We start from the raw sequence: 26,662 nt of genomic DNA, 5'->3' as shown, positions 1-26,662 counted from the left end.
CAGAGCTGTTTCTGCTGTGCTAAACACATACCTTACAGAGAATGCAGTGGCAAAGAGTTTTCCTAGCTCATAACTTGGACCATGTCATCCACTCTTGGCATCCCTACACTTGCTCCCCTTTCTTTAGCATCAAACTGCTTGCCTTCATGTTCAAGGCTCTCTACGACCCATCATCACCTCTCATTTGCTGTCAAGTTGCTTACTCCCACCTCTGATCAAACCAGGTTGCCATCCTTCATCACCCACTTGTTACAACTTTTTAAACACACACCTTCAAGCTTTTTCTTACACTGCTCCTCATGCTGGGGAGGAGCTCTCTATAAACATCTGCAAAACTGCCTCCTCCCTCCTCCTCCAAATCCTACCTTAAAATTCCACTTTGCTGCAATACTTATAAAAAGTCCTTACTGATAGTGCCACAGGTGTAACTCCTTTTCCTGCTAACCATACTGTCCACCTCATTGATTGCTTTTGCTTCATACTGGGCACATCTACATGAGATGTTACGTCACCACAGTGATGAGCTATGGCAATGTAGTTCATCACTACAGCAACATAGCATCAGCTGACATGAGCCGTGATGCTCATTGCTACTGCACAGTAGGGTTGGAAAGGACTCGTGCAATACCAGGACTGCACAGTACCATCTGTTGCTGCACAGTTGTGCACACACAGATGTGCCCCTTGTGTCTCATCATCTACTTGGGCTGTTCACAATGTGGGGTAAGGACAGTCTGTGCCATGTGCTACCTAGCACCATGGAGTCTCAGGTCCATGGCCAGGGCTCCAAGACGCTCTTTATTACAAATAATGAAGTATATAGATAATGCATACAGTTAGCAGATCTATGTGGTAAGCCTGATAGATTTTATAGTCACTTTTCAGAGTAAAACTGTACTATGAAGCTGACTCAGAAGTAGCATTCCTTATAGCACTCCTTGACTATGACTGAAGATGTGTCTCTTTTTTTAAAAGTACAATAGATAAGGAAGAATCAAACTATGAAAGAGCAGCTTGGACAACAATAAAAGCAGTGAAACAACACAGTTATAAGTAACTGTGTAATCTGCCTTCTTATAGGTGATGGCATTTACTAACCTGTTTGGGTTTTTATTCACTTCTCCTTTGATGGTAACTGTGCGTCCAGGACCAAGTGCAGAATTAAGCCTTGCAAGGTAAGGAACTGCCTGAAAAGACAACCGCTGGGGATTATGAACTGTGGTTTTAACTAATGCATTACAATTAAGTATACACTGTTGGCACTTGTGCTGATTTTGCTGTTGCTGCTGGAAATCGAAGAATACATCTAAAGAAGTCTTTTGAATTTAGCCACATTTAATAGATTATATTTTATCAGTAACCATTAGGATGCTATATTTATAGCTTAGGCATGCTCATTCCAGTGTCCTGTTTATAGCTGAATAATTTGACTCAAAATCCACAAAGCTGTTCTGGCAGTGAACATATGGGGAGCAAGTTTTTAAAAAAAAATCTATTTGGGGCCTGGGGAAAGTGGAATTGGGGAATTTGTTCCTTAATCTTGTTTAGATCCTTTCACTCTGGTAACTCCAAACTTCTCATGCAAAGCTGGATTCAGCTTGGCTCACTGTTTGCAATGTACTATTTGACCCATTTACGAGAGACCAACATAGGACATTGCAGATACCAAATTCTTTGGGCTGACTTAGGTGCTCACCAAGCATGGTTATTCAGATACATGTGCATAAACCTACATGTATATGACCATCCATTCCCAAACAAAAGAGCTTCAGGTTTCAGTCACTTCAGAATAAATATTATCCAAGTATCTTATCCCACATTTATTAAAAACAATTGCATAAAAATATATAGAATAACTTAATAAGTTCTCTTTCCTCCTGGCACCAGTATAAAATAGGGTATTTATCCAGTAAGGATAGATAATATTAGTTGGGTGCATCCGCTTTCAAAATGGAGTTATAAGAGGTTTTGGCTTTCTGTAGAAGCAATTGTCACCAGGCACAGAAAGAACCACCAGTCTTTGGTATGCATTAGTCAAATGAAAAAGAATCTGCAATGTCTTGTTTTGGAGGGGAAGGAATGAATAGATTAGATTTTATTAACTGACTAGATGCCAGGAAATTGTTACACACTGAAACCAGAGCACCAAGAATACCCAAGGTGAAGAAGAATTAGACTATAGTGAAGAGTTAGCTACAAACTCTCTAGAAAGTTTGCTGCAAATTATGGCTTCTTTCCTCTTCCCCCTTAAAACTGGCCTGGTTCATTCTCTGCACTTTTACAGGAAATTTCTAGGACTAGGATATAGACTTAAATGCAAAAAGTTTCTACAGTGTGACAGACGCCATTAAAGAATCAAGCTTATGGTCCTCACAGCAAATCTGCCCATCTTGTACCGATGCAGTATTCTGTATTTCAGATTACAGGGTCCAATTCATGTTCAACAGCTTAAATTTTATACATGCTAAAGTATTTTATCAGCTGAAGTACATAATGTTAGTTGGACACGAAATACAAACACGCTGACAATTCAGTGTGCTCTGCAAATGACCTAGAATCCAAGTTTCCCTCCCATTAAGTGCTCTGTAAGGAATACACCTACTTAAACAGGGAAATGAAAGCTGACTACTATTTATGAGCAAAGATGAGCATGATCCAGGAGATCTGTCATCTCATCTTTTTTTAATGATCCAGGTGTTTTCATTCTGACTTTTTGTGTTTGCTCTGTACATAGAAATACTTACAAATTGTGAACCATCTGGCACTGTCCCCTACAAAAAAACCAAAAACAACGAAATTAACTTAAAACAATCAAAGAAGGTGGAGAGCACAGAACCACAAGATAACCATACGTACATTTTCTGTGTTTATCTTTGTTATTCCTAGAGACGATGGCTGAGAGCCTTGTAAAGACTGCAGAAAAAAGATATTTATAAATAACTGTTCACATATTAGTACTTTCACTCTAAAGTGAGTTTGCCAGAAATGTATTAGGCTCTGTGTACAAAGGATTAGAGTTCTAAATCCTGACATCAAAACCTCATAAAAAACCCATCAGAAGGCCAGCTAATCAAACCCCTATTGTGCTATCTAATACACTTCCACTCTAGTTTAGACCCCTACTTGACAGACATGGACTGGTCTTTCTGCATTGCTTTTCATGCAGATCTTCACTGCACTATTGATGGGACTTGGAAGGCATCTTTTATGGAGCAATGATGGCAATGATACAAGGCCCAGGGAGACATGATCCTAACAAGCCTTTTGCAGTAGATCAGTGATTCTCAGCCACAGTGCTGCAGCATCCTGGGGTGCCTGAGATCCTTTTAGGGGTGAACAGGGTGCCATGCAAGATTAGCACTGTTAGGTGTTCCAATGCCATCATATGATTCACAAGATAAATCCAGAGATTTCAAATAGGAATCGAATGTCAAAAAATTTGACCTGTTTTGGTCTTCCTGAGCACTTTGCAATAGAACTGCTCAATTATTTTTCCTTAGTCAAAAAAACAAGTGAAACCTAAGAGCCAACATTTTCCAACAGGTGCCTTGAGTCAAAAAAAGGTTAATAACCATGGGACTAAGTAATTTGCATGGTATGTAACCTGAACCCTGAATCAAGGTTTGGTCATATTGGCCTTGCCACTTCTAGCACCCTCTGGGTCATGGCAGGTCATGTCTTCCACAAAGTACAACCCTGTTCCTTCCTCCTCAGAACAGAACTGAAGGGAAATGGGTAGCACAGAAAGTGAAATCATTTAGCAGCTAGATTAAAACAGAGACTAAAACTGATACTAGAGCAGAAAAATTGTATTTACACAATCCTTTCCCTCCATGATTAACCCACATCCTTATGCATTTTTGCCTTAAGGAACAGTAACATGTTAATCACTGAAGCCTACTTGCAGCATCGGTTTCCCAAACCTGAAACCTATTCTGCTTCAAGTCAGCTTACAGTCCTGACATATGGTGTCAGACCCATATGAATACTAGGATATATATCTACAAATATGCTGTACAAATAAGAGTTTGGTGGACACCTCTTTAGAATTCAGTCTCTACTGCATCCAGGCCTATGCCTACCACCCTTCAACAATCCTCATGACATTATAGACCTGATTTGGCAGAAAACAAGGAATATTTAGGTTTTGGTTATTAGGCATAAAGCCAGGAAGTTCTCACATGAAAACCAGCTAGGTATTCCAAGGATTTTACTGGACAGACAGACAGAGGGGCATGCCAAGCGAGAAAGAAAGAGACTAATTATATGCACAATAGCAATCCCTCTGGTTGTTCCTCCTCCCTGGTGGTGTTGCACTGATTGCCACTGTCTGCAAAGGAGTAAAGGTTAGTTTCCTTGCCACTGTCCACTGTGGCAAGCTTGATTCACTCAGGCTGAGGCAGAAAGGGGAGAGGGAGGTTGCTGCAGGGGATCTGGCAAGCTGCTTCAGAGCGGGTTCATTTGACTTACCCCAGAAGAGAAGCTCGCCACTTTGAGCTGCGCTTATGGTAAGGGGAGTGAAGAGAAGGCTGTCACTGCCCCCCTTGTACCTGGAGAGTCTGTGGATTTTTCCTGTCTCCTCTATGAGATGAGAAGATCTTATCTCTGTACAGGAAAGAGAGGAGCAGTTCCCTCCCGCTAGCTCACTTTCTTCAGCAGATCTAGCTGCTGACGGAAACGCAAACTGTGCATCTAGCCTCTGAACATCACAGCCAAACCAAATGGCTGTTCAAAGCACCCAGAAAACTGATTTTCACCACCTGGTTAGGGTCATGTAGAAAAAAGCTTGGCACAAAGGAAACTCAAAGGCTGCCTTGGAGCATGTCCGCCCTGCATAATGCATTGTTGCATTCAGTAATTTCAGGAGCCGAATCATTGCAAACGCTTGCATTGTCCCATGTAGCTATACCCTTTGCACACGTTTGAAAGTAGAGTGTTCTGGGAATGATTTTCCCTGAACTTCAAAATGATACAAACAGTAGAGAAAGGTTCCATTCTGTCCTCAAGGGATAAGTTACATTTGCCATAGTCTACATCATGAAAACTGATTGCATCTCTCCCATAAGTTTTGTATGCTCCAACACAAAAGGATTCAAACACTGATATCAATCCACATGTGAACAACAGGCCTAAAGACAACTCAGGTTTGCACTGTACAACCCTATTTCCCCAACTTTTTCAGAACCACCAAAAAAAAAAAAAAATCCCTGCATGAATATTTTTTCTTCTATGTGACTACAAAATGAAGGCATTGCTGTAGAAGTGTCAGGAGATGTTGCAGGGGTGTACTTGGTAGCCATGCTGGTTTGAGACAAAAAGACATACGAAAAACTAGAACTCTTGGTTCCAAAATGATACCTTTTATTAGACCAACTGGAAAATGGCAAGAAAACTGTCCTTTTCTGCAAACTTTCGAGATCAAAGTCCCTTTGTCAGGCTCTGGGAAAAGTGTAGATGGCACAAGATTGTAAAAAATCCCCATAAGTAGGAAATAAATTTCATTTTTATGAAGTTTATTTTTATGAGTGTAGGATATGTTGCTACACTCTGGTACTGGAGCTTATATTATCCTTTATGACTTCAATTTCATTATTAATGTCTTCTACTTTACAAAATGCTATACTGAAGTAAAAGACAACAATAAACTAAGCAATTTAACAGCTTACCTTGTTGGAAACAAACTCAATAATTTCAATCTGCACTTTGCCATATATTCCAACTGTGTCTATTTTCTCAAGGTTGATTCTATGTTTGTACAGAAGCAAGTGTTTTCCATTTACAGCCACCTGAAAAGGCATCATGACAGTTTTCTAATTTTTTAAATAATACACTCTCTCACACAGCCTCCCGCCACATTCTGATTGTCAACACACCACATGTCAGCAAATGAAGGATACTTAAACCTACTTAGATCTACATACATTTAATTTCAGTCTGACAGAGCTAGACCAATACACATTTTCCTATTTAGCATCTTCTTTAAACAGAAGGAGAACACTGTCCAGCCCTCCTGTATGCAGGAAGTTTGGTGCAAGACTACCCTTTCTTACAAATAGAGATGAATAAAGCAGCAGCTAGTATGGGCAGGAAGATATATGTATGTATGATATGTATGTATGAAGACATATGTGTGCTTACTCTTACAGTTTTGAAGGTACAAGTATATAAAACTTAGGCCTTGGACCATGTACAGCATGATGAAGTGCCTCAGCACTTTGTAGCACTACAGAAATTAAAATGCTTTAGGGCAGGGGTGGCCAACCCGCAGTTCCGAGTCCAAACTGAGTAATGTGCTCACTGAGAGCAGTCGCATCATGCAACGTAACAGCTATGAAAACTGGTCACTGTGTGCTTGTGCAAAGATTCAAGGAGATGCATATTAACTTCTGAAGAGCCGCATGTGTCTCTGGAGCTGCAGGTTGACCACCCCTGAACTAGGGACTGTATCCACATTCAGAGCCCCCTGGCTGTAGCACAGCAAAGTCACCACAAACAGGTGCTCTCTAGCCAATAAGGGACTGCTCCTTTGCTCTCCCAACTCCCACACCCAATCACTATTACCCTATCAGCCCCCCATGGAGGGCAACATGTGGTCCGAATGGCACCAGGACATCCCTAGGAGAGCCACTGTTGCCCCAGTCCCCCAACTGGAGCAGCAGCTGGTTTCTCTGCCACTGCGGCTGCTGAGGCTCCAGCTGTCCGTGAGGTCCCACCAGCAGCAGTGACAGGATTCTTTGCTCTTGTTGCCACTGGGGCTCCAACCTGTCGCTGCTGCCCCAACAGGAGCAGCATCCTTCTCTGTCATTACCAGAAGCACCAGTAATCCTGTTGTGGTGTCAGGAGAGAGGAGAGAAGATTGACTATGGATGCTGAGGGACTAGAAGATTTGCCTGTAATGCCACATTATGGACCAAAATTATTTAGTGCCCATTCGATGAGCCCATTCTATGATCTCTCTTTGTACGTACAGCATAAGTAAGCATAGTCAGTGCTCCTACGTACTGTCATGCCCACAAAAACAGCCATGCTGCCGATGAATTTATTTGCAACTCACCTGGAATTTATCCTTCAAAACCATAAAGACAATCTTGAATGGTTTGCCTTTTTGAAAAGGCATCTCATAAGTGATCTCTTCTGAACCCCATTTTTCCCTATGCAATGTATTACAGACAATACAGCCAGATCTTTTGAAGCGGGGATTAAAGTGAAAGGCCACATCAGCACGAGGTTTTACACTACTGCCACACTGGAGGTCCACCTGGAACCTGGTCATAAGACAAAACACAATTGGTTCAGTTCTTCCAGAACGTGACCTCAGAGTTTCAAACATCTAATTAAGTTCTGACCTTAGTTTAAAGACAGAGTTTTACATTAAACCCTGATACACGGGGTGGGGGTATAACAAGAAATGAAAGTAAAAAGATTAGAATGTTTATGTAACAGGGAGTACCATATTTACTCAAATACAAGACAAGGTTTTTTCCTCCTAAGTAGCATGGGGAATCAAGCCCCTCATCTCATATTTGCATACAAGGATACCTCATTAAATACATTACTTATCATTAAAGTGCTGCCAACAGCATCGTGCTCAGTAACAGAAACCAACTATGAAGTCAATTAAATGCAGTCGAGCATGACTAGGAACACATGGCCCATATTGGGCAAACATGCTGATGGGACCTTTTTTTTTTTTTTTAAAGACCAAAGGTAAAAAAAAACAAGGGCAAGTGTTCCCTCCACAGGGAACTGGCACCAGAGCTGAAGGTACTGACATACAAGGCTGGCACCAGGAGGGCCAGAGCCACTCCTGACACCCTCCCTTTGGTGCCAGAAATGCTACATTTGTTATGCTGATGGAAACCTCTACCACAAGGACAGTTTAGTCCAGTGTGCGGTTTCCCTCAACGCTGACTTTTTCCAAGTCATGTAAGCCACTACACTGCATATATTTCAACTTCCTCTTTACTCCTACAGCTGAGCTGTGCCTTTCTATCCCATTTCCAACAATTCCTGTTTCTTCATGATCCTTAAATGCCTGTCAAACATCACCAAATGAGGCCCCAAACAGTTCACCCAGAATCCCTCTGTCACCCCCTCTCTCAGCCTTGCACATATGATTAACGTGTTCCTGCCCTCCAAGAGGTGGAGCCGGACCAGACTGTCCCATGCCTCATCTGCACATACATTTTTGGAGGATACCAGGACTCATGACAAGCACACCCAGTTTGTCATGGTTGAAGGGCTAATTAGCACATGGATCCTTTTTGGGGGCAGAGGGGGTGAGGGAGCAGTATCTGGTATACCCAAACATACAGGCAGTGCTGAGCTATGGGGTCTTCATGGCTTGAAATGCTGTTGACTCTGCTGGGGCCCAACCCAATGACTTACATGGTAAATCATAAGCTTTTTTTTACTTTGAACTAATACTATGCATAGTTTGTAAGCTATAAAATCAGGTACAAAAGCACTGCTTAAAAGTGTGTACCTGTGCTAAAACTTGCAGCATTTTCAAACAGGTCAAACACATCAATTCTGGATAAGCTAATTAAGTCTATGAGTACCATATGCAAATGACTACAGGTATGCTTATTTCAAGGCCAGTGTTTTCAAATTTGCCCCTCACTTCCCTTTTCCTGGCAGAGCAGGGTCTAAGAGTAAGGAGAGAGATGGGGAAGAAGCTACAGGGAGGCAGAGGGTAAGGAGGCTAACCTGATCCCCCAGCTTTATTTTCCCTGCCATAACAGTGAGAGTGGGACAAATTAAAGGCAAACCTCCAATAATTAGATTCTATACCTGGAAAATTATAACTAATTTATAAATTTTTCCGTATGTAGAATCTACCTATTGGGGAGGTCGTCTTACATTCAGGGATGTCTTGTATTTGAGTAAATACTGTATTAAGATACAGCTGGGTTTTTGGTTGTAGCCGTGTTGGTCTAAGGCAGGCAAGGATCTTTGGGTAGATGTGATATCTTTTATTAGACTGAGTAGCTGGAAAAAAGTTCTTTGCAAGCTTTTGCATGCAGTCACCCTTCATCAGGCATAGGGAGTCTCTGCTTTGCTATACTAAGATACAAAAAGTCAAAATTTGTTTTGAGGGCAGAAGGAAAGAAAAGGGGGAAAACAATTGTGTCTTTGAAAGTCTCCCCCTTTAATGAATTTATGACCATCAGAAAAATGGTCAATCACCAGAGAATCTGAGCACCTCATATACACTTCAACCATCTTTACTAGTGTCCTTCCTCCCCTCATCATGGGGGCTCTGGCTCCTCTACCCTTCCCCTCCATCCCTTCATTGTATAGAGGATAGAATCCCAGGTCTTCTGCTTCCCAGCATTATGCTAGATCAGACTTCCTCCTCTCAAATTAACTAATTAATTTGAGAACCAGTTTCTTCAAGTAGCACTTATTCAATATTGTAATTTTACCATTAATTAGAAGGTTCTTGGATACAAGAAGCTACATGTATCAAATGGGAAACAGATATAAGGAGCAAGAGGACTGAGCAAAGATTGGCTCATTCTATTTAAATCTCACTCAGAAACTTCAACTTACACCTTAGTTTCCCATTAACTCTCTGGGCAACACCCCATGCTGCTAGTCTACAATGATCAAAAGGCACAAAAGTCAGTCTTTCTGCCTGCCATATTCTAATTTTTTAATTCAAATTAAAAGGCACAGAGATTTTCTCCCTTTGAAAGATGATATGGGTTAATTTTTCAAGACTGAAAGAACTTCCCTATTAAAGCTTTGTTTCCAAAGATTTCAACCATTTTCAGTCATTCACACAAGTTAGGAGGTCTGTGCCCACTTAAAACAATGAGTCTCTCCATTGATTATAATAGATCATAAGTTCACAAAGCCCTGTCTTTACCACAGAAAAATTAAGACATTTCCAAAGACTGTATGTTCCACAAGTGATGAAAAGCCATTTAAAGTTTGTTGAAGACCCCTCCTTCAAAGCTGATATTATGACTTCTTGAACAATAAATAGCTTTGTCACTACCTGTCAGCATCATCAGGAATGCTTCCACGTATCACAATGAGCTCTCCAGGAAGAAGACCGCTAAGGATACTCCCAACATATGGAATGACCTATGAGAAGGTGGACAAAATCAAAATATTCAAAAATAAGGTTTTGGGACATCCAAGCTAAAGACAATAAAAACAAAATGAATGGAACAAAAAAATCTAGTTCTCACTCATGAGTACAGCAAGGTTCTCTCAAGTCAGCAGTTGAAGCAGTTCTAGGTCTCAGAACAGAAAATATGAACTTGAAAAGTTTTCATCTAAGCTGAAAAAACAGTTTTTATTGCAAGTTCTCAACTTTGCAAAACTCATTCTTGGCACAAGGGAGTTTAGGTAAATCCTTAAAAACTTCCTCAGTAGAGGAGAAAAGGGAGGAGAAAAAAAAAAATTCTCCTTCGGATTATAAGATGGTAAAAGTTTCAAGGGAACATTTCCAATGGCCAAGTAGTTATCGACCCTGCAGGAAAGAGACGGCAAGAGACCACACCCTTTGCACAAGACATTTGCCAATAAATCACAATAGTGGCAGAGAGAAAGAAAAATTGCCACCCATAAAAGACTGGAATTAACAACTAAACTCTAGAGTATTACCGAGCACGTATTAGCACAGCAGACTAGGGCTGCCATTGCAGGAGGCTTGCTCCATTATAAACTGCAGCATGCTCAGTAAAGTCTTCAGGGATTTCAGCTGCTGAAAACTACCTACAAACCGCAATCTTCCAAGAGGCTTAAACTAGGCCAGGTTCTGTGTCCCCTCCTCCCCCTCAAAGGACAAAAATACATACACCTGACACTCAGTCCACTTCTTCCCAGATCTGGCAGGTCCCTGCTTTGGAAAGTGGGGGGTGCCAAAACAGTTCCAATAAGAGGTTGCCAGACTTCACCTTGACAAAACTTCTTCCTTTTACTGAATTCTCTGAAATGGCTGAACTACATAAGCTGAAGTTAAAACGGAAAGGACCTAAAGCAAACATTGAGTTTTTAAAAACTTAGCCAAATTCTAATTTTTTCAATGTGAAATTGTAAGCAACTTAAAACAGAGCCTTGATAAAAGGTGTCTGACGCTCCTAATTTTAAATAGGTGCTACCACCCACCCTAGTCTACAACATAGACTCCCCAATGTGCCCTCTAGGGTTGAGGCCAACACTAGCTTCCCATTATATGCCCTCTTTTCAGCTTCCTCCTAAGTTAACCAATTAACCAAGACAACCAAATAAAACTAATTAATCAATATACCCAGTAAGATAGACAAGAGATATACACCGTCATTCTACAAGCCAAAAAGTACATCTCTGACCCCCAAACACAGCACTTGGCTAAGCACTCAACTTGCTTAAGGTTCACATTAGTACTGAAATGAGGCAATACAGCTACTCCTTGCTTAACATCGTAGTTACGTTCTTGAAAATCGGATTTTAAGCGAAACAACGTTAAGCGAATCCAGTTACGTCACAGTAGTTACCTACTAGCAGGCGGCAGCCAAACAACATTATAACCGAACATAGCGTGACTTTAAACAAGTACATTCTCTAATAGACCAGTGACATAATAATGAAACAATGTTAACCGGGACAAAGTTAAGTGAGGAGTAACCTGTACCATCAAAACCCAGCAAGGCATACCATACTGCAAATTTGAGAGTGCTTTTCCCTCTTTCTGAATGTGCTGGGAGAACACTGATCTCACGGACTCTCCGTAACTCAGGAACTATTCTGTAGGCAGCAGAGGTTTTTCTTCAGAGACATGAGAAATTTGGAGGTTTCTCAATCTTCTCATTGTGTGAAGAACACACCAAAAGGCTTTCCTGACATGACACTACAGTGTTTCTTGATGGACACCACTATCCATGTACTAAAGGAGAAGCTATTGAATCGATAGGGAGTTACCGGGTTACTGACTGCATTCTCCAGCTTGTCCAAGGACATCATCTTCCTTCCTCTAGTTCAGATCTGCTGAAGTCTGTCAGCTTCAAGACCAGCGATGACTTTTGAATATATCTGAAAGCCTGGACAGTTTTGATGGCACTCAAGTAGGATTTTCTTTGGAAAACAACAGTTAGCATTTAATTAAAAATCTTGTGTTAAAACAGTAGCTTTCAAAATATTAAGTCCTCAAGCTTCTTGCATGCTATTGAAAATTTCTTATGAGGGATATCTTTGTTTATATGTTTGGGAGTTTAAAGGTATGAAAATTAAGGGTTCAGTGGTATTAACAAGGTACAACCCTTAGTAAGGGGCAGTGTGTGCAGCTACAGAGTTTTACCAGGAGCTTTAGGAACAGATTTACCTATTGAGATGCAATATTGCCTAAACTACCTGCTGTACATGGGAACGTGGACAATGCCCTCTCTGTTTGGTCCAGACTTCTCTGGAGTTTAGCCCTGCCCTTGCACAGGTGAGCAAGAGGGAAATGTTCCTTCTTGTGTGAAAGGGACAAACAAAAAATTGGTCCCAAAAGAGGAAGACATCAGGATAGATTTGCACCTTTATATTATAACTAAATAAGATAGACAGCAAGCAAAATAAGAAAGACAACTAATTTGTTTTCTTCTTTCCTCTCCCTCCTCCCCTACCCACCCATTCCTAAATCTTTCCAGGGAGAAAAGTCTGAAGACTGTATTTCTTACTTTCTCTTGAGGGTTAAAAGATGGTTGCTTTCTCTTATGGGTTGTTTTACCTTTTGATGAGCAGTGATTGCAGCTACAAAGCAAAATCTGTTTTCTAGCAGTCTCCTTCAGTATATACAGTCTCCAGTATTAGCAAACAGCTGGTAGACTGTAATCCACAGAATTACTGAATAGTCAGCTACGAACAGAAATGAAACTACTGGTTCCCTGTTACAGCTACCCTTCCCTTCTTCACAATGGCATCCTGCAGTGACCAAAATTCAGTACCCAAATGAAAGAAAGCCAAACTGCTTGCACAATACCTTATGCAGACACACAAAACTTCATGTATTAACAGGAATTATTTATTCCTGTTAATAGGGTCGGCTGGTGCTTTTAATCCACCCAATTCAAAAGTTTACAGTAGGGCAAACTTCATTACCCTCAGTTTTCCCATCTCTAAAGATGTTCATTCTGGGCCTCATTCCCAATAGTACAGAGAAGGCCAAAAGAACCAGAAGGAAAACCTGGATCTTCTGACTGCCAGTCTGACAGCTATCAGCTAGGCTATGCTGCCTCCCATGATCTGAGACAGCAATCTAGACTTCACTGAAAGAGGACGGTAGGACTCTGGAAAACAAAACAGCTGGAGAACTCTTATGACCTGGGGACAAAGTGCATAAACCTGGCGCAGTCTAAATCTTGGCAGGGCAGCCAACAGCAATGCAGGGGGATGGTGCCACTGGCAAGGCACAGAGAGACAGGAGCAATGTAGACCTTCACAACTGGAGACAAGAGAATGATTAAGAACTACGGGATCTTGCTTATGGGCTTCGGAGAGACATGACTAGCAATATTTGTAACACTAATCCCCACTCCAGGTAGCAGTGCTGCTGCTTTGTGATTACTGATTCTAACTGTAGGGCAGTGATACAACTCTGGGGTTTTACAAGACTGCAAGGTACAGATTTCTGGAAAAGGACTGCAGTAAAACGCTGTTGGAATTATCTAACTGCATAACAGTTCTTGCAGCAGACAATAAACACAAGCGCCCTAGGCGTTTCCATCACCTTCTAGGAAATGTAGGGGCTGATGTCAGTTTAAAACCAAGAAGTGCTGGGTTTGTTAATATTAAAGTAGTCAAGTGAAACTTCTCCCTCCCCTCCTTTTTTAAAAACTAATCTCACTGAAGTTTGGCTTGGTGGGAGGGCGGGGGGGGTGGATATTTAATATGAATATAATGTAGATATATGGTCTGTAACATAAGCACCTCAAGACTGTGCCAGCAATCAGAACTAGAAAATACAAACCGATTCACTTAAAATATCCTTTAACAGATCAGAGACATTTTTAAACACAGGGAAGGGCAGGATTTTAACCTTACGGTGTCCTTGCACTCCTGTTCTTATTTCTTTTAATCTTCCCTGGAATGAATCAACCTTAGTTTCAGCATCTAAAAACAGCTACTTCTATTATTTGTTTTTATTCCTTTTTCTTTCTAAGGGGATGCTGTCCACCTAGATATACTCTGGTTTTTCATTTAACTTACCTTTGTAACTAACAACCCCTTGACAGATTCAAGCTGAAGTCTGATTGCAAATCAAGTATGTCTGTTCCCATTCCCGCCACTTGTGTTGGATTAATGCAGCTGGTCCCCCTGCTCATGCAGGGAAAATGGTTCCTCCATTTCCTGGTTTCTCTTTGCACTAACACAGTGACATCAGCAGGGATGCAGGGCTCAGACTGCCTCCACTAGCATTACCCTCCCCACTCCTTAAAGGAGCAGCTCCTGTTCAGCTCCCTCACTCATGCCTCCTTTTATTTCTTGCTGTTGCATGCCCATCTCTTTGTAGCTTACTGTTCAGCCCAGTCCTTAGATACAATTGAATTTTGTCCATCAGGACAACTGTGAGGTTTTAATCATGGCAACACGGTGATCCTGGGGAAAGTGGCACTTCCTTCACCTTGATACAAACTCTCCGTGCCACTTGCGGGGCCGGACACAGGCATGGACGAACCAGGTGGCCACCCAGGGCCCAGACAGAAAGGAGGCCCGACAATTTCCATCCTACCAGTGACCGGACGAGGAAGACGGCAGGAGAACTGCATCCGAGAGACCAACTGGCGGCTTCGGCAGTGGTGTCTCGAGGCAGGCTTCGGTTTCCTGGACCATGACCCGCACATCACGACGAGGGACATGCTCAGCTGGGATGGGCTTCACCTGTCCCCCAAAGGTAAGCGTGTGTTTTCTTCTAGGTTGGTGGATCTCCTCCGGCGGGCTTTAAACTAGGCTCGTCGGGGGGAGGGGAGTACGAGGGCAGGGGAAGCTGTGGACCACCAAACCATGTGGCACCCACAAGGACAGCCCAGCCTGAAGAAGGAGAACATTGGGAACCTGAAAGCCATGGGGAGGCCAGCACTACAGAACAGGTAAGGAACAAGAAGGTAAGAAACAATGGGCCCCATGGGACTGGGAGCGGGGGGGCAACAAAGGCACCAGTCGCAGGGCTCAAGTGCCTATATACTAATGCTAGGAGCATGGGGAACAAGCAGGATGAACTAGCGCTCCTGCTTGCACTAAACACCTATGACTTAGTGGGGCTAACAGAGACCTGGTGGGATTCATCCCATGACTGGGCGGTACATATTGAGGGCTATAGATTGTACAGAAAGGACAGGTCGGGGAAGAAAGGGGGGGGGGTTGCACTTTATGTCAGTGAGCAATATACATCAACCCTCATCAAGACAGAATCCGAGGCTGAGGAAGTAGAAGGATTGTGGGTTAGGCTACATGGGGGGCAAGGAGAAAGGGATTTGGTGGTAGGGGTCTGTTACAGACCCCCACACCAAGGGGAAGAAATAGATGCGGGGCTCCTGAGGCAACTCTCGGAGACCATAAAAGCTAAAGAGGCGGTAGTCATGGGGGACCTAAACTACCCGGACATCTGCTGGGAGACGCAGACAGCAAGGTCCCATCGCTCACGCAGGTTTCTAACTTGTGTACAGGACCTCCACCTGACACAGGAGGTGTATGGTCCCACTAGGGGGAATGCCATACTGGATCTGGTATTGGCAACGGGAGATGACATGATAGGGGACCTCCAAATCGGTAGCTATCTGGGAGACAGTGATCACCTTATAATAGAATTCAACATAAGACGGCGAGTGGGTAAGGTAACTAGTAGGGTGAAAGTGCTAGACTTTAGGAAAGCTGATCTCATTGCACTCAGGCGATTAGTCAAGGAAGCACTGCAGAGTAGGAGTTTTGATGGGATGGGTGCCCAAGAAGGGTGGCTGTGCCTAAAGGAAACGATCCTTTGGGCACAAAGCAAGACGATCCCCGAGCGAGGCAAAAGAGGGAAAGGGGCCAGGAGGCTTCCATGGCTGACCAGAGAAATCCAGGGCAGCCTAAGGGCCAAAAGGGGAGCACATAAAAAGTGGAAAAAGGGTGAGATCACTAAAGATGAATATACCTCCTCTGCTCGTGCTTGTAGGGAGGCAGTTAGGCGGGCCAAAGCTACCATGGAGCTGAGGATGGCAACCCAAGTAAAGGACAACAAGAAATTGTTTTTTAGATATATTGGGAGTAAAAAGAAGGCCCAGGGAGGAATAGGACCCCTGCTAAATGGGCAGCAGCAATTGGTGACAGATAGAGGTGGTGCAGAGTCATTTGGAAGAACTGGATGCCTTTAAGTCGGCAGGCCCGGATGGGCTCCATCCGAGGGTGCTGAAGGCACTGGCCGACGTCATTGCAGAGCCACTGGCGGGAATATTCGAATGCTCGTGGCGCACGGGCCAAGTCCCGGAGGACTGGAAAAGGGCTAACGTGGTCCCCATTTTCAAAAAGGGGAGGAAGGAGGACCCGGGCAACTATAGGCCAGTCAGTCTCACCTCCATCCTTGGTAAAGTATTTGAAAAAATTATCAAGGCTCACATTTGTGAGAGCCCGGCAGGGCAAATTATGCTGAGGGGAAACCAGCATGGGTTTGTGGCGGGCAGATCGTGCCTGACCAACCTAGTCTCTTTCTATGACCAGGTTACGAAACGCCTGGACACAGGAGGAGGGGTGGATGTCGTATACCTGGACTTCAGGAAGGCCTTCGATACGGTATCCCACCCCATACTGGTGAACAAATTAAGAGGCTGTGATGTGGATGACTGCACAGTTCGGTGGGTGGCGAATTGGCTAGAGGGTCGCACCCAAAGAGTCGTGGTAGATGGGTCGGTCTCGACCTGGAAGGGTGTGGGTAGTGGGGTCCCGCAGGGTTCGGTCCTTGGACCGATACTCTTTAATGTCTTCATCAGCGACTTGGACGTGGGAGTGAAATGTACTCTGTCCAAGTTTGCAGATGACACAAAGCTATGGGGAGAAGTGGACACGCCGGAGGGCAGGGAACAGCTGCAGGCAGACCTGGATAGGCTGGACAAGTGGGCAGAAAACAACAGGATGCAGTTCAACAAGGAGAAATGCAAAGTGCTGCACCTAGGGAGGAAAAATGTCCAGCACACCTACAGCCTAGGGAATGACCTGCTGGGTGGCACGGAGGTGGAAAGGGATCTTGGAGTCCTAGTGGACTCCAAGTTGAACATGAGCCGGCAGTGTGATGAAGCCATCAGAAAAGCCAATGGCACTTTATCGTGCATCAGCAGATGCATGACAAATAGGTCCAGGGAGGTGATACTTCCCCTCTATCGGGCGCTGGTCAGACCGCAGTTGGAGTACTGCGTGCAATTCTGGGCGCCGCACTTCAAGAAGGATGCGGATAACCTGGAGAGGGTACAGCGAAGGGCAACTCGTATGGTCAAGGGCCTGCAGACCAAGCCCTACGAGGAGAGACTAGTGAAACTGGACCTTTTCAGCCTCCGCAAGAGAAGGTTGAGAGGCGACCTTGTGGCTGCCTATAAGTTCATCACGGGGGCACAGAAGGGAATTGGTGAGGATTTATTCACCAAGGCGCCCCCGGGGGTTACAAGAAACAATGGCCACAAGCTAGCAGAGAGCAGATTTAGACTGGACATTAGGAAGAACTTCTTCACAGTTCGAGTGGCCAAGGTCTGGAACGGGCTCCCAAGGGAGGTGGTGCTCTCCCCTACCCTGGGGGTCTTCAAGAGGAGGTTAGACGAGTATCTAGCTGGGGTCATCTAGACCCAGCACTCTTTCCTGCTTATGCAGGGGGTCGGACTTGATGATCTATTGAGGTCCCTTCCGACCCTAACATCTATGAATCTATGAATCTATGAATTCTCTCAGGGTAATGATTCTGTGACCTTGGAGAAAGGAACAAGCAATTCACCTTGAGTCACTCTCATCCCCTAAAGTAAGTGCACACATCTCTCCTTGAGCGCATTGACAACTTCCATTAGAACTAGTTAAGGCAGAGAAGGGGGTCAGATGGGTGGGAAACCGGCTGTGGGGTCAGACCCAGAGAGTACTAATAGGCGGATCTGTGTCGACCTGGCAGAAAGTAGCCAGTGGGGTCCCCCAGGGTTCAGTACTTGGACCAGTAATTTTCAACATCTTCATCAATGGTCTGGATGTGGGGTGAAAAGCACACTGGCAAAGTTCACCAATGACACTAAGCTGTGGGGAAGTGCAGCCATGCATCATGGTCGGCTGACGATAGAAGCGGACTTAGACAGATTAGTTAGATGGGTGGACAAGAACCAGATGCTGTTCATCACTAAGAAGTGTAAGGTACTCCATCTGGGGAGGAAAAATCCACAACAAACTTACAGGCTCAGTGGTGCTATGCTAGCAAGTGAACATTCAAGTTCATCACGGGGGCACAGAAGGGAATTGCGGTTTTATTCACCAAGGCGCTCCCGTGGGTTACAAGAAATAATGGCCACAAGCTAGCAGAGAGCAGATTTAGACTAGACATTAGGAAGAACTTCTTCACAGTTAGAGTGGCCAAGGTCTGGAACAGGCTCCCAAGGGAGGTGGTGCTCTCCCCTACCCTGGGGGTCTTCAAGAGGAGGTTAGATAAGCATCTGGCTGGGGTCATCTGAACCCAGCACTCTTTCCTGCCTATGCAGGGGGTCGGACTCGATGATCTATTGAGGTCCCTTCCGACCCTAACATCTATGAATCTATGAATCTATGAATTAAACAAAATGCAAAAAGAAGCACTCTCTCTGGCAAAGTGGGGCCCAATACTAAAAGTTTGCCCAGGGCCACCAGAAGTCTAGGTACAGCACTGGCCATTTGGCCTCTAACTTGGGGCCCAGCCTATTGCAGGTGCTTGAAGCATGTTGATGGATGAGCTTCAGATCCACCCTACAACTGGTTCCTGCTCTGTCGTTCCACAAAAGTACGAGTCAGGGTTGTCATTTAGCATGACATTCACCACCGAGCAGGGATGGGTCCACTGCTACGTGAAACTGTGACGAGGCCTGCTAAGTAAGCTCCTTCTCCTGGGATAAGAAAAAGACTCCTATATCAGCAGAAGGAGGAGAGGTCCTAGGACGAGTAGCAGATTGCTCTTCCACACAAGCCCCACCTCAGTGGTCCAAAATGCCCTTCCCTCACACACCCAATCCCAAACACCTCTGAACAGGCTCACAAAGCAAAAATTTGAGGTTGAACATTTCCTTCCCATGTTGAGTCCCCCCATCCTAGCATTTTGTTATTGTCCCCTTATTCCCTAGTCCCATCACACCTTTGCCAAGGGCCTGCTTCTCTGCTTACATGGACTTGGGGTCTACTAGATGCTCCTACACAGAGGGGGCAAAGGGCAGAGCAGTGCCCCAGGTGTTGTGGGGCACAAAAGTAGCCACTGTCACTGTGGTAGCTGATTGTACTACCACAAACCACACAGCACAGGCTGACGGTGTTCTGGGCATCAGCAGCTTGGCTGGGCATAGACCTGCCCTGCTACCCTTCTGCTAGCATGACCACCTTTTCACAATGCAAAAGCAGGACACATGCCCCTGACCGCCCCCTAGACAAGCTGCCTATAGCTCCATCCTGACCCCTGGCTGGGCCTCGCGGCTGTGCATTCCCACCCCAGCCCCAGGCCCAATGCACCACCCCAGCTGGGCAGTGACCCCAGCTGCCAATCCTACACCTCAAACTACCCTCCCATCCCCCCTGCATTGCCAATGCCACCCCCCACAATAGACTTATTTGCAGGTAGCTGGGGGAGCTGCTGTCTGCCGCTGCCTGGGCTGTATTGCTAGCCATGTTCATGAGTGTGCATGCACACATGCATGTGGCACCCCCTGCATCCCACTCCCCCAGTCCCAAGCAGCCCCTTGCAGGCTGGCACTCTGCCAGTTTCTGCAGTTTTCTCACAGCAAACAGAAAACCCCGATCCCTGAACATGGTACTGGGAATCCAGGACAAATGCTGTCCCAGGCTGAATGTTTCTGGGACCGGGACTTGATGTTTAAATTTAGGGACTGTCTTGCCCAATTAGAGATGGGCGGTCACCCTATGCTCTGCACACAGCTTGCCCCTTTGGGACTATTCACTCATCTTTGTTTCTCTAGTTAACCAGACCCATGATAGTGCAAGCAGAATGTTGTCTACACAAGACTATGTCTGGGGCACAAGCCGTACACCAATATACCTTTCTGAAATTCTGTTCTGTGCTTGCTCACTAGTACTCTTAGTAATTGTGGAAGTAAGAGACTACCTCATTGAACTACATCCAACCTGTTATGGTCCAGCAGAAGGTTGTTATTCTCACAGCTGCTAAGATTGCAGCTGCACAGTAAGACTAACACTGTGGGGTCTCAGCAGAAGCTTTGCCTTGCTCCAGATGATACTTGTCAGCCCTGAGTGCCGGCTGAGAACCTGTGACCTCCCCTACTGTTCACTGAAGCCTGGGTTATATAACTCTAAGCTGGATAACTCATGAGCCCAAACAGCTACCACACAGTTGCCATGGTCAACATGTGCCCCTGTCCTGCAGTCAGGAGTGGCCCAGAAAATTAAGAGTCTCTCAAGTTTGTGGTATTGCCCTGACCTGAATGCCTGCATGATATTTTGGACTGAATAGGAGAAAATAATATGGTTTTAATAATACAGTAAAAATAAAAAGCATAGGGAAAAAACACCTATTCATTTATGCCTCCCCTGCTTCTCCCTGGGGAGCAACACATGCAGGTACAGTTTGCAGCATTGACGGATCCAATCCTTGACTGGCCTTGGTAAGAACAGAAGATTGGGCATTTATTTAAGCCAGCAGTTCCTAACCTCGGGTTGCAACCCAAATGAGGATCGCGGGGGCAATGCCAGGGGTGCCATATACAAAGAACGAGCCGTGCCACGTGCCAGGAGCTCCCCCACCCCTGCCCCTGCGCCGCCACTGCTACACTCCATTCTCAGCAGCGGGTCCTAGCAAAAAAGGGTTGAGAACCACTGATCTAAGCATAGTGCCCTGCAGCCATGTTCTGCTAACATCAGTTTACCGGTTCCTAGCTCCTGGTGCCAGTCTCAGGAGTGACATCTGGCTTTCCCTCATTTCTTTCCAACCAAGTTTTCTTTCTAGGCTTTGGTTCCATCTCAGCTCAGCCTTCCTTTTATTCCTTATGGGTTCACCTGAATTGGACCAGTCTTCTTTGGGAATAGCAAGACCACTCTCAGGGCTGTGGCTGTGCTCCTAGTATTACTGCTTTAACAGAGGCCTAGTATTCCTTCCCCTAAAGTGGCATCCTCTAGAGCAGGTTCAGGACAGGGCTCCTACATAACACTGCTAATCCTCCAAGGGCACCTATACACGTGCTCTGAGGTGGGGAGGGGAAGGGGAGTGTTTTAATTAGAGCAACTCTCAGGAGCCGCTCCAATTAAAATGCCCACGGCATCTCATGGATTCAGCGTCCTGCTTTTCAAAATGGCAGCGGGAGCACTAACTAAAGTTCATTCAATGAATACACAAGATGCTGCAGCAAGCTGGAGCGTTCCGATTTGCACACTCCCACAGACTCAATTAATTCAAACACATCAGAGCACATGTAAAAGTGTCCAATACAGTGGTTTTCAACCTGTGGTCTGCAGGCTACATCTAAGAAGTCTGCAAAAGATGACTACGATCAATCAAAAGTATCTGAACACCGACACTTACAAATTCAAAGGGGTCTGCACCTCTATTTGAAATGTTTTAGGGGTCTGCAAATGAAAAAAGGTTGAAAACCACTGGTCTAATGAATAACATTTATCTGCATTTTTCAAGTTTGTAGTTCTTCTTGTGTCTCAGTATCAAAGAGACATCTTCCAACTGCACTATCTTCAGTAGGTACTAATGCAAAGCTAATCAGCATGGAAATTTAAAAAGCTGCCAGTTTATATACTTGCTGACCTAAATTAGGCAAAGTATGTTCACCTTGCATGTAAAACAGTGTTTCCCTATAGTTTCCAGACTTTCTCTCCTAACACATATGGAAAAAGATCTAATCATAGCTTGTAAACCAGGTTTACTATCACTTCCCCAGAATTTCATTTCTTCTCCTTGTTACTTAAATCAAAGCTCAGTTGCAAAGTTGCTGAATGTTTTGTTTACTAAAATGCCCCAAAACACAACATTTGCACTGTTAGAATTTGGTTAGGGTATCAGGATTTTGAAAAGCACCTCCATTCACATTCTCCCCTAACCTTCCATGGTGCTACTGCTGTTCAGAACAAGAAGTACAATTGGTTTATAATGCTGATGGATAATGATCACAAACAGCCCATATATGTATACATGGGAGGATCCCTTCACAGTCTTTTCCTGCCTAAGACCATGCTGATTTTTTGTCTATTTGTAAAGCACTGTTGGGCTTCACACACCCCAAATAGATCCTCTTGCACAGGTGAGCCACAGTGATTTAAAGTAGTAGTCTTCAACCTGTATTCCACTGGATTTCCACAATAGGTCGGCAGGAGTTCCACAAAGAAATGGGGGATAATGATGAAGCAGGCCATAAGGGAGTGTGTTGCCATTTCTGGGCTGGGTCTCCTGGCTCTGCATCAGCTCACACACCCTGTAGCCAGGGGTAGGGGTTCTACAGAAGAACAAGTGGCATGAAAGTGTTTCACTATTTTAGGAAGTATGAAAACCACTGATTTAAAGGACCTTGCAATGGAGTCTTCTGGGGACACTGTGAGAACTGTTGAACTAGCTCTATACTAGCAAGATGTTCTTTAGCTAAAGCAACAAAGTCCTATTGCTCTGGAGAAGGAGGATCAAAGCAGCCACACTCCCATTTCCTTCTACCTCTTTAAGGCTCACACAAGACTTTCAAATAGGTATGTCCTCTCTACACCGTTTGGCAGACTTCTGTAATGTTTCTCCTCCCCTACTCAGTGGTGTGTGCTGTAAATAACCTTACCCTGTTTTTTCACGTGTAGCTTCATCCCCTGCTACCAAAAAAGGGGCTTGCTAAGTTATCACTCACAGCTAACTCTTGGCCTTGCCCTCTTCCCAATGCCCAGTCCCACAATAGTAACTTAACATACTCCTCATCCTTATCCATCATTTACAAGCCAAATAGCAGAGTCCTAAGAAGTTTCTGTAATTAGCCATTTACTAAGGACAACTAGAAGATGACTGCTTGGCTTATGGCTGCTCTGGAAGAGGCAAGCAGCAGTCTCCAGGAGAGACAAATGCCCCAAAGAGTACATTAAATAGATCTACACACAGTTTTTTCTCAAAGCTGTACAGTCAGGCAAGGAATTATAACAACCAGAACCTGTGCCTTGACTGTCCCATTTAACAAAATTGAAATATGCCCAATGCTCTGAGATAAAAACGTTGCATAGTTAGTAACCATCACCAATTCAAGTCAATCTTTTATCCAGTAACTAAACAAAATATGCAATTCAAAAAAGTATGGACCAAATACTGAAAACATACTGCGGTGAAACTATTTCCACCAGGAAGCTACACTTGCTGCATAGAAGACAACACAAAAAAGAAATTCAAAATACATGAAAAGTGGAGATTAAAAAAAAATCACAACATAGAAGCACCCTGAAGTAGTACATTCAAGAACCAGTCCCTCTGTCTTTAACCTGAAGTCCTCCCAATTGACTTTTTCCTAGCCTAAGCAGGGATCTGTTCTAGTAGTAAAAATTACAACCTCTTTACTTACCATGCTGTACCAGAAGTCAGCTTACAAAGGTTGCATACACACATTCAAGTAATCTGGGAGAATTCCCCTGGTAGAAAGACTTAGCTGGAGACACCTGAACAGATATTCAAACCCTGAACCCTTGAAGAGTAGAGATTTTGCAGTGTTGATGCTGCACAGCCAGGGGGATCCTGTGTACACATCTCAGCATGCTCTGAAGGCTTCCTTAGTCTGCCAGGAGACAAAACGGTAGCAGTACATGGGGCATCCCTGATTGGCTAACCTAGCCTGCTCAAAGTGAGTCTGTTTCCCAGCAACACGATGTTGGATTGCAAAGGGGGCGTGTTTTGCAACCTGCTTGGCTGCAGCAGCAGAGTGTACCGAGTGACACACTGTCCCCTGAGGGGAGGGAGCAAAGCACCCTGGGATGCTGAAGGTAGAGTTGCCACTGCCACATCCCCAGAATATAAGACATCCCCCTTGGTGAGGGGTGGGACCACTGGCCCCTTTGGCCAATCAGCGGTAAGTGGCAGGACAACTGCCTCAGCCAATCAGCAGCAAGGGGTAGGGCCACTGGGATCCTCCACCTCCCTCTATCCCTGGCTAGTTCCAAACCCTGCTCCTCCTAGCTGTGCACTGCCCTACTTCTAGGCACAACCAATAGAATCACAAGGACAAATGCTTGACATGTATCTCCACCAATGAACTGAAAAGCAGGAGTTTTTGCAATCTGTTCCTCATTCAGAAATGCATAGGAGACAAAGGGTTTAAAAACAGGACAGTCCGGTATAAGAATGGTCACCCCAGCTGGAGGTCAATTCTGTGGCTTCTCAGAAGAAAATGCATATAAACATTCACTTTCCCAGGAGAAACTCTGTTGGGAGCGATTTGACCCTGGTTGTTCCCAGGTTATTTTTGTCCTAGAGTGTCCATTTTTGCTCCGAGAGAAAAATCCTAAATATCTGTATGCTTGTAGTTTCTCCTGAGAGGGCAGGAGAAAATGATTGTCTGTATGTGGCCAAAAACATGCATGTTCTTGAATATACTTCCTGCAGACAGACGTAGAAAGATGGCTGCTGATTAGGTATTACTTTTTTATGTTACTAAGGTAAGAGGCTCAGAAAAGTTACTTTACTTTGAAAACTAACCTTTTATTCTTAAAAGGTGACCAGCAGCAGGCTAGGCATCCATCCCAGCATCATACTGCTTTCTTCATGCTATTTCTAACTCCTGAAGGGAGATTTTATTTCAGAAACTAGGGATGTCATTGTCAGCACTCTATCCAGTTTGAGGAGTTAGAGGAAACGTTGTGCATTTTGCCTACTCATCTTCTCTGGGTTCATGTAGCTAAATAAGGTGCTTCATTACATATTCTGTACCTTGTTATCAGCACTGTACCTAGACTCCTGGTGGCCCCCGGCAAACTTTTAGTATCAGGTCCCCCTTCACCAGAGATAATAATAATAATTTTTAAATAACCATTTTGGGCCCTCTTTCTGTCTGGCCCCGGGTGGCCTCTTGGTTCGCCCAGGCCTGTGTCTGGCCCTGCTTGTTATGGGATATAGTTGTTGCACTCCATACTATTTACATGAAAAAAGAGAACGGTGATGCTTGGCATAGGTATATTGCAACGTTTGATGCATTTGGCTCCTTCCCATGAGAGATGTCATGTGTCTAATTTGTTACAGTTGCAGAATGGAAGTGGCGAAGTGGCCATCGGTTCATAAGGAGAAAGCATAAGACAAGCTTAGGGAGACAAAGCCTGGGTATGAAGATTTTAATTTGGAAAATTAGAACTGAGTAGATGAATTGTGGTTCATTTGGTGCAGACAGAAAAAAAGAACTTTAACTTACTTGAGCAATTAATTTTTTTAGTCACTGTTTACCTGGTAAGAGACTATATATAGTATGTAGTTTTTTCCACAGTCCTGTGAGTATTTTGATTAAGATGCCAATTATATTTCTGAAGCAACAGTAGCTGCAAAAAAATACCGTTATCATGGTATAATTCACAGAACCTGAGACTACATGTTAACTACGCATCCATTACAAAGCCATGTTGAGATACCGATCTCCCCAGCAACAACAATAGAAATACAAGAGGTGAAAGATCCAAAAAGCATACTCTGAAAACATGCTTTTTAATAGGGGTAGGAGAAGACTCAGACAGAAGATCACAGAGGCTTCAAACTTTGACATCCAGCTGAGCTGAAATAGCAAGTAAATTGTACTTCTTCCTCCCTGGCTGTTTATATCACTGAAAAAAATGTGGCTTAGATGACTACATTAAGCTAGGACTTTTGCTACTGCTTTCTTAAAATATTGGGATAGCTTGTGTGACGGGCTGGCTGGTAATGACTTAGACCAGGGGTTTTGAAAGGGCAAAAGATGATTGGAGGACTTGGGATTCCCTTTCCTCACCAATCTGGTAATGATTTGGCCCAGGGGTTTTGAAGGGGTAAAAGAATTGGAGGACTTGGGATTCCCTTTCCTCACCAATCAGGCCCCAGAGACTCAACCTCCAGGTCCCCTGATTGACCCTGTGGGTCACCTGGAGGGAGATAAAAGGGGCAGCACGGCTGATTCAAGGGAGACCAGTGAGGGACCACAAGGAAGGAGCTTCAAGGAGCTGGCAAGAGCTGAGCCAGCAGGGCAGGAGCAGTTGCCCCAGAAGAGCCTGAAGGAGTGGGACCTGCAGGCAGCACTGGGGTCCTCAGCAGTGCAGTATGCGGCTGGTAGGAGAGGTTCCCCACTGGGCTCCAGCATCCTCTATGAGAGGCTGTGGCCAGCAGGAAAGGCTCTCCAGCTCCAGCAAGATCTGAGCAGCAACCTGAGAGGTTCCCAGCTCTGCTTCCAGCTCCTTCAATCAGAGCCCAGGCAGCTCGATGTGAGGCTGGGGCTCCAGGAAGGTCAAGACCCCTCGCAGCTGGGAGCAGTACCAGCACTGGTGTGGCAGACTTTCTGCCTACCAT

At 44.5% G+C, this 26,662-nt stretch overlaps 1 protein-coding gene across 5 annotated transcripts in view; it reads right to left on the bottom strand.

The window, feature by feature from the left end:
• The window catches only part of LGALS8 (galectin 8), a 30,476-nt gene extending 6,519 nt beyond the window's left edge, over window positions 1-23,957 (bottom strand). The window contains exons 1-8 of one of the 5 annotated variants that reach the window (XM_014596802.3): window positions 23,712-23,951; window positions 11,917-12,069; window positions 10,007-10,095; window positions 7,055-7,265; window positions 5,667-5,786; window positions 2,857-2,913; window positions 2,745-2,771; window positions 1,099-1,187 (exon numbers count right to left, since the gene is read on the bottom strand). In XM_014596802.3, coding sequence (XP_014452288.1) covers window positions 1,099-1,187; window positions 2,745-2,771; window positions 2,857-2,913; window positions 5,667-5,786; window positions 7,055-7,265; window positions 10,007-10,095; window positions 11,917-11,958 — 635 coding nt within the window. In that variant the 5' untranslated portion in view covers window positions 11,959-12,069; window positions 23,712-23,951. Of the gene's footprint in view, window positions 1-1,098; window positions 1,188-2,744; window positions 2,772-2,856; window positions 2,914-5,666; window positions 5,787-7,054; window positions 7,266-10,006; window positions 10,096-11,916; window positions 12,070-14,184; window positions 14,347-23,711 lie in introns of those variants that run through there. The other 4 variants (XM_019479839.2, XM_014596799.3, XM_019479840.2 and 1 more) reach the window with 4 other exon arrangements.
• Window positions 23,958-26,662: the final 2,705 nt, after the last annotated feature.

This window comes from Alligator mississippiensis, chromosome 1 (genome assembly GCF_030867095.1).
Source record: "Alligator mississippiensis isolate rAllMis1 chromosome 1, rAllMis1, whole genome shotgun sequence".
Classification (NCBI taxonomy): Eukaryota; Metazoa; Chordata; order Crocodylia; family Alligatoridae; genus Alligator; species Alligator mississippiensis.
Note: the sequence above shows the minus strand (reverse complement) of the source record. Positions and strands in the feature narration are given on the sequence as shown.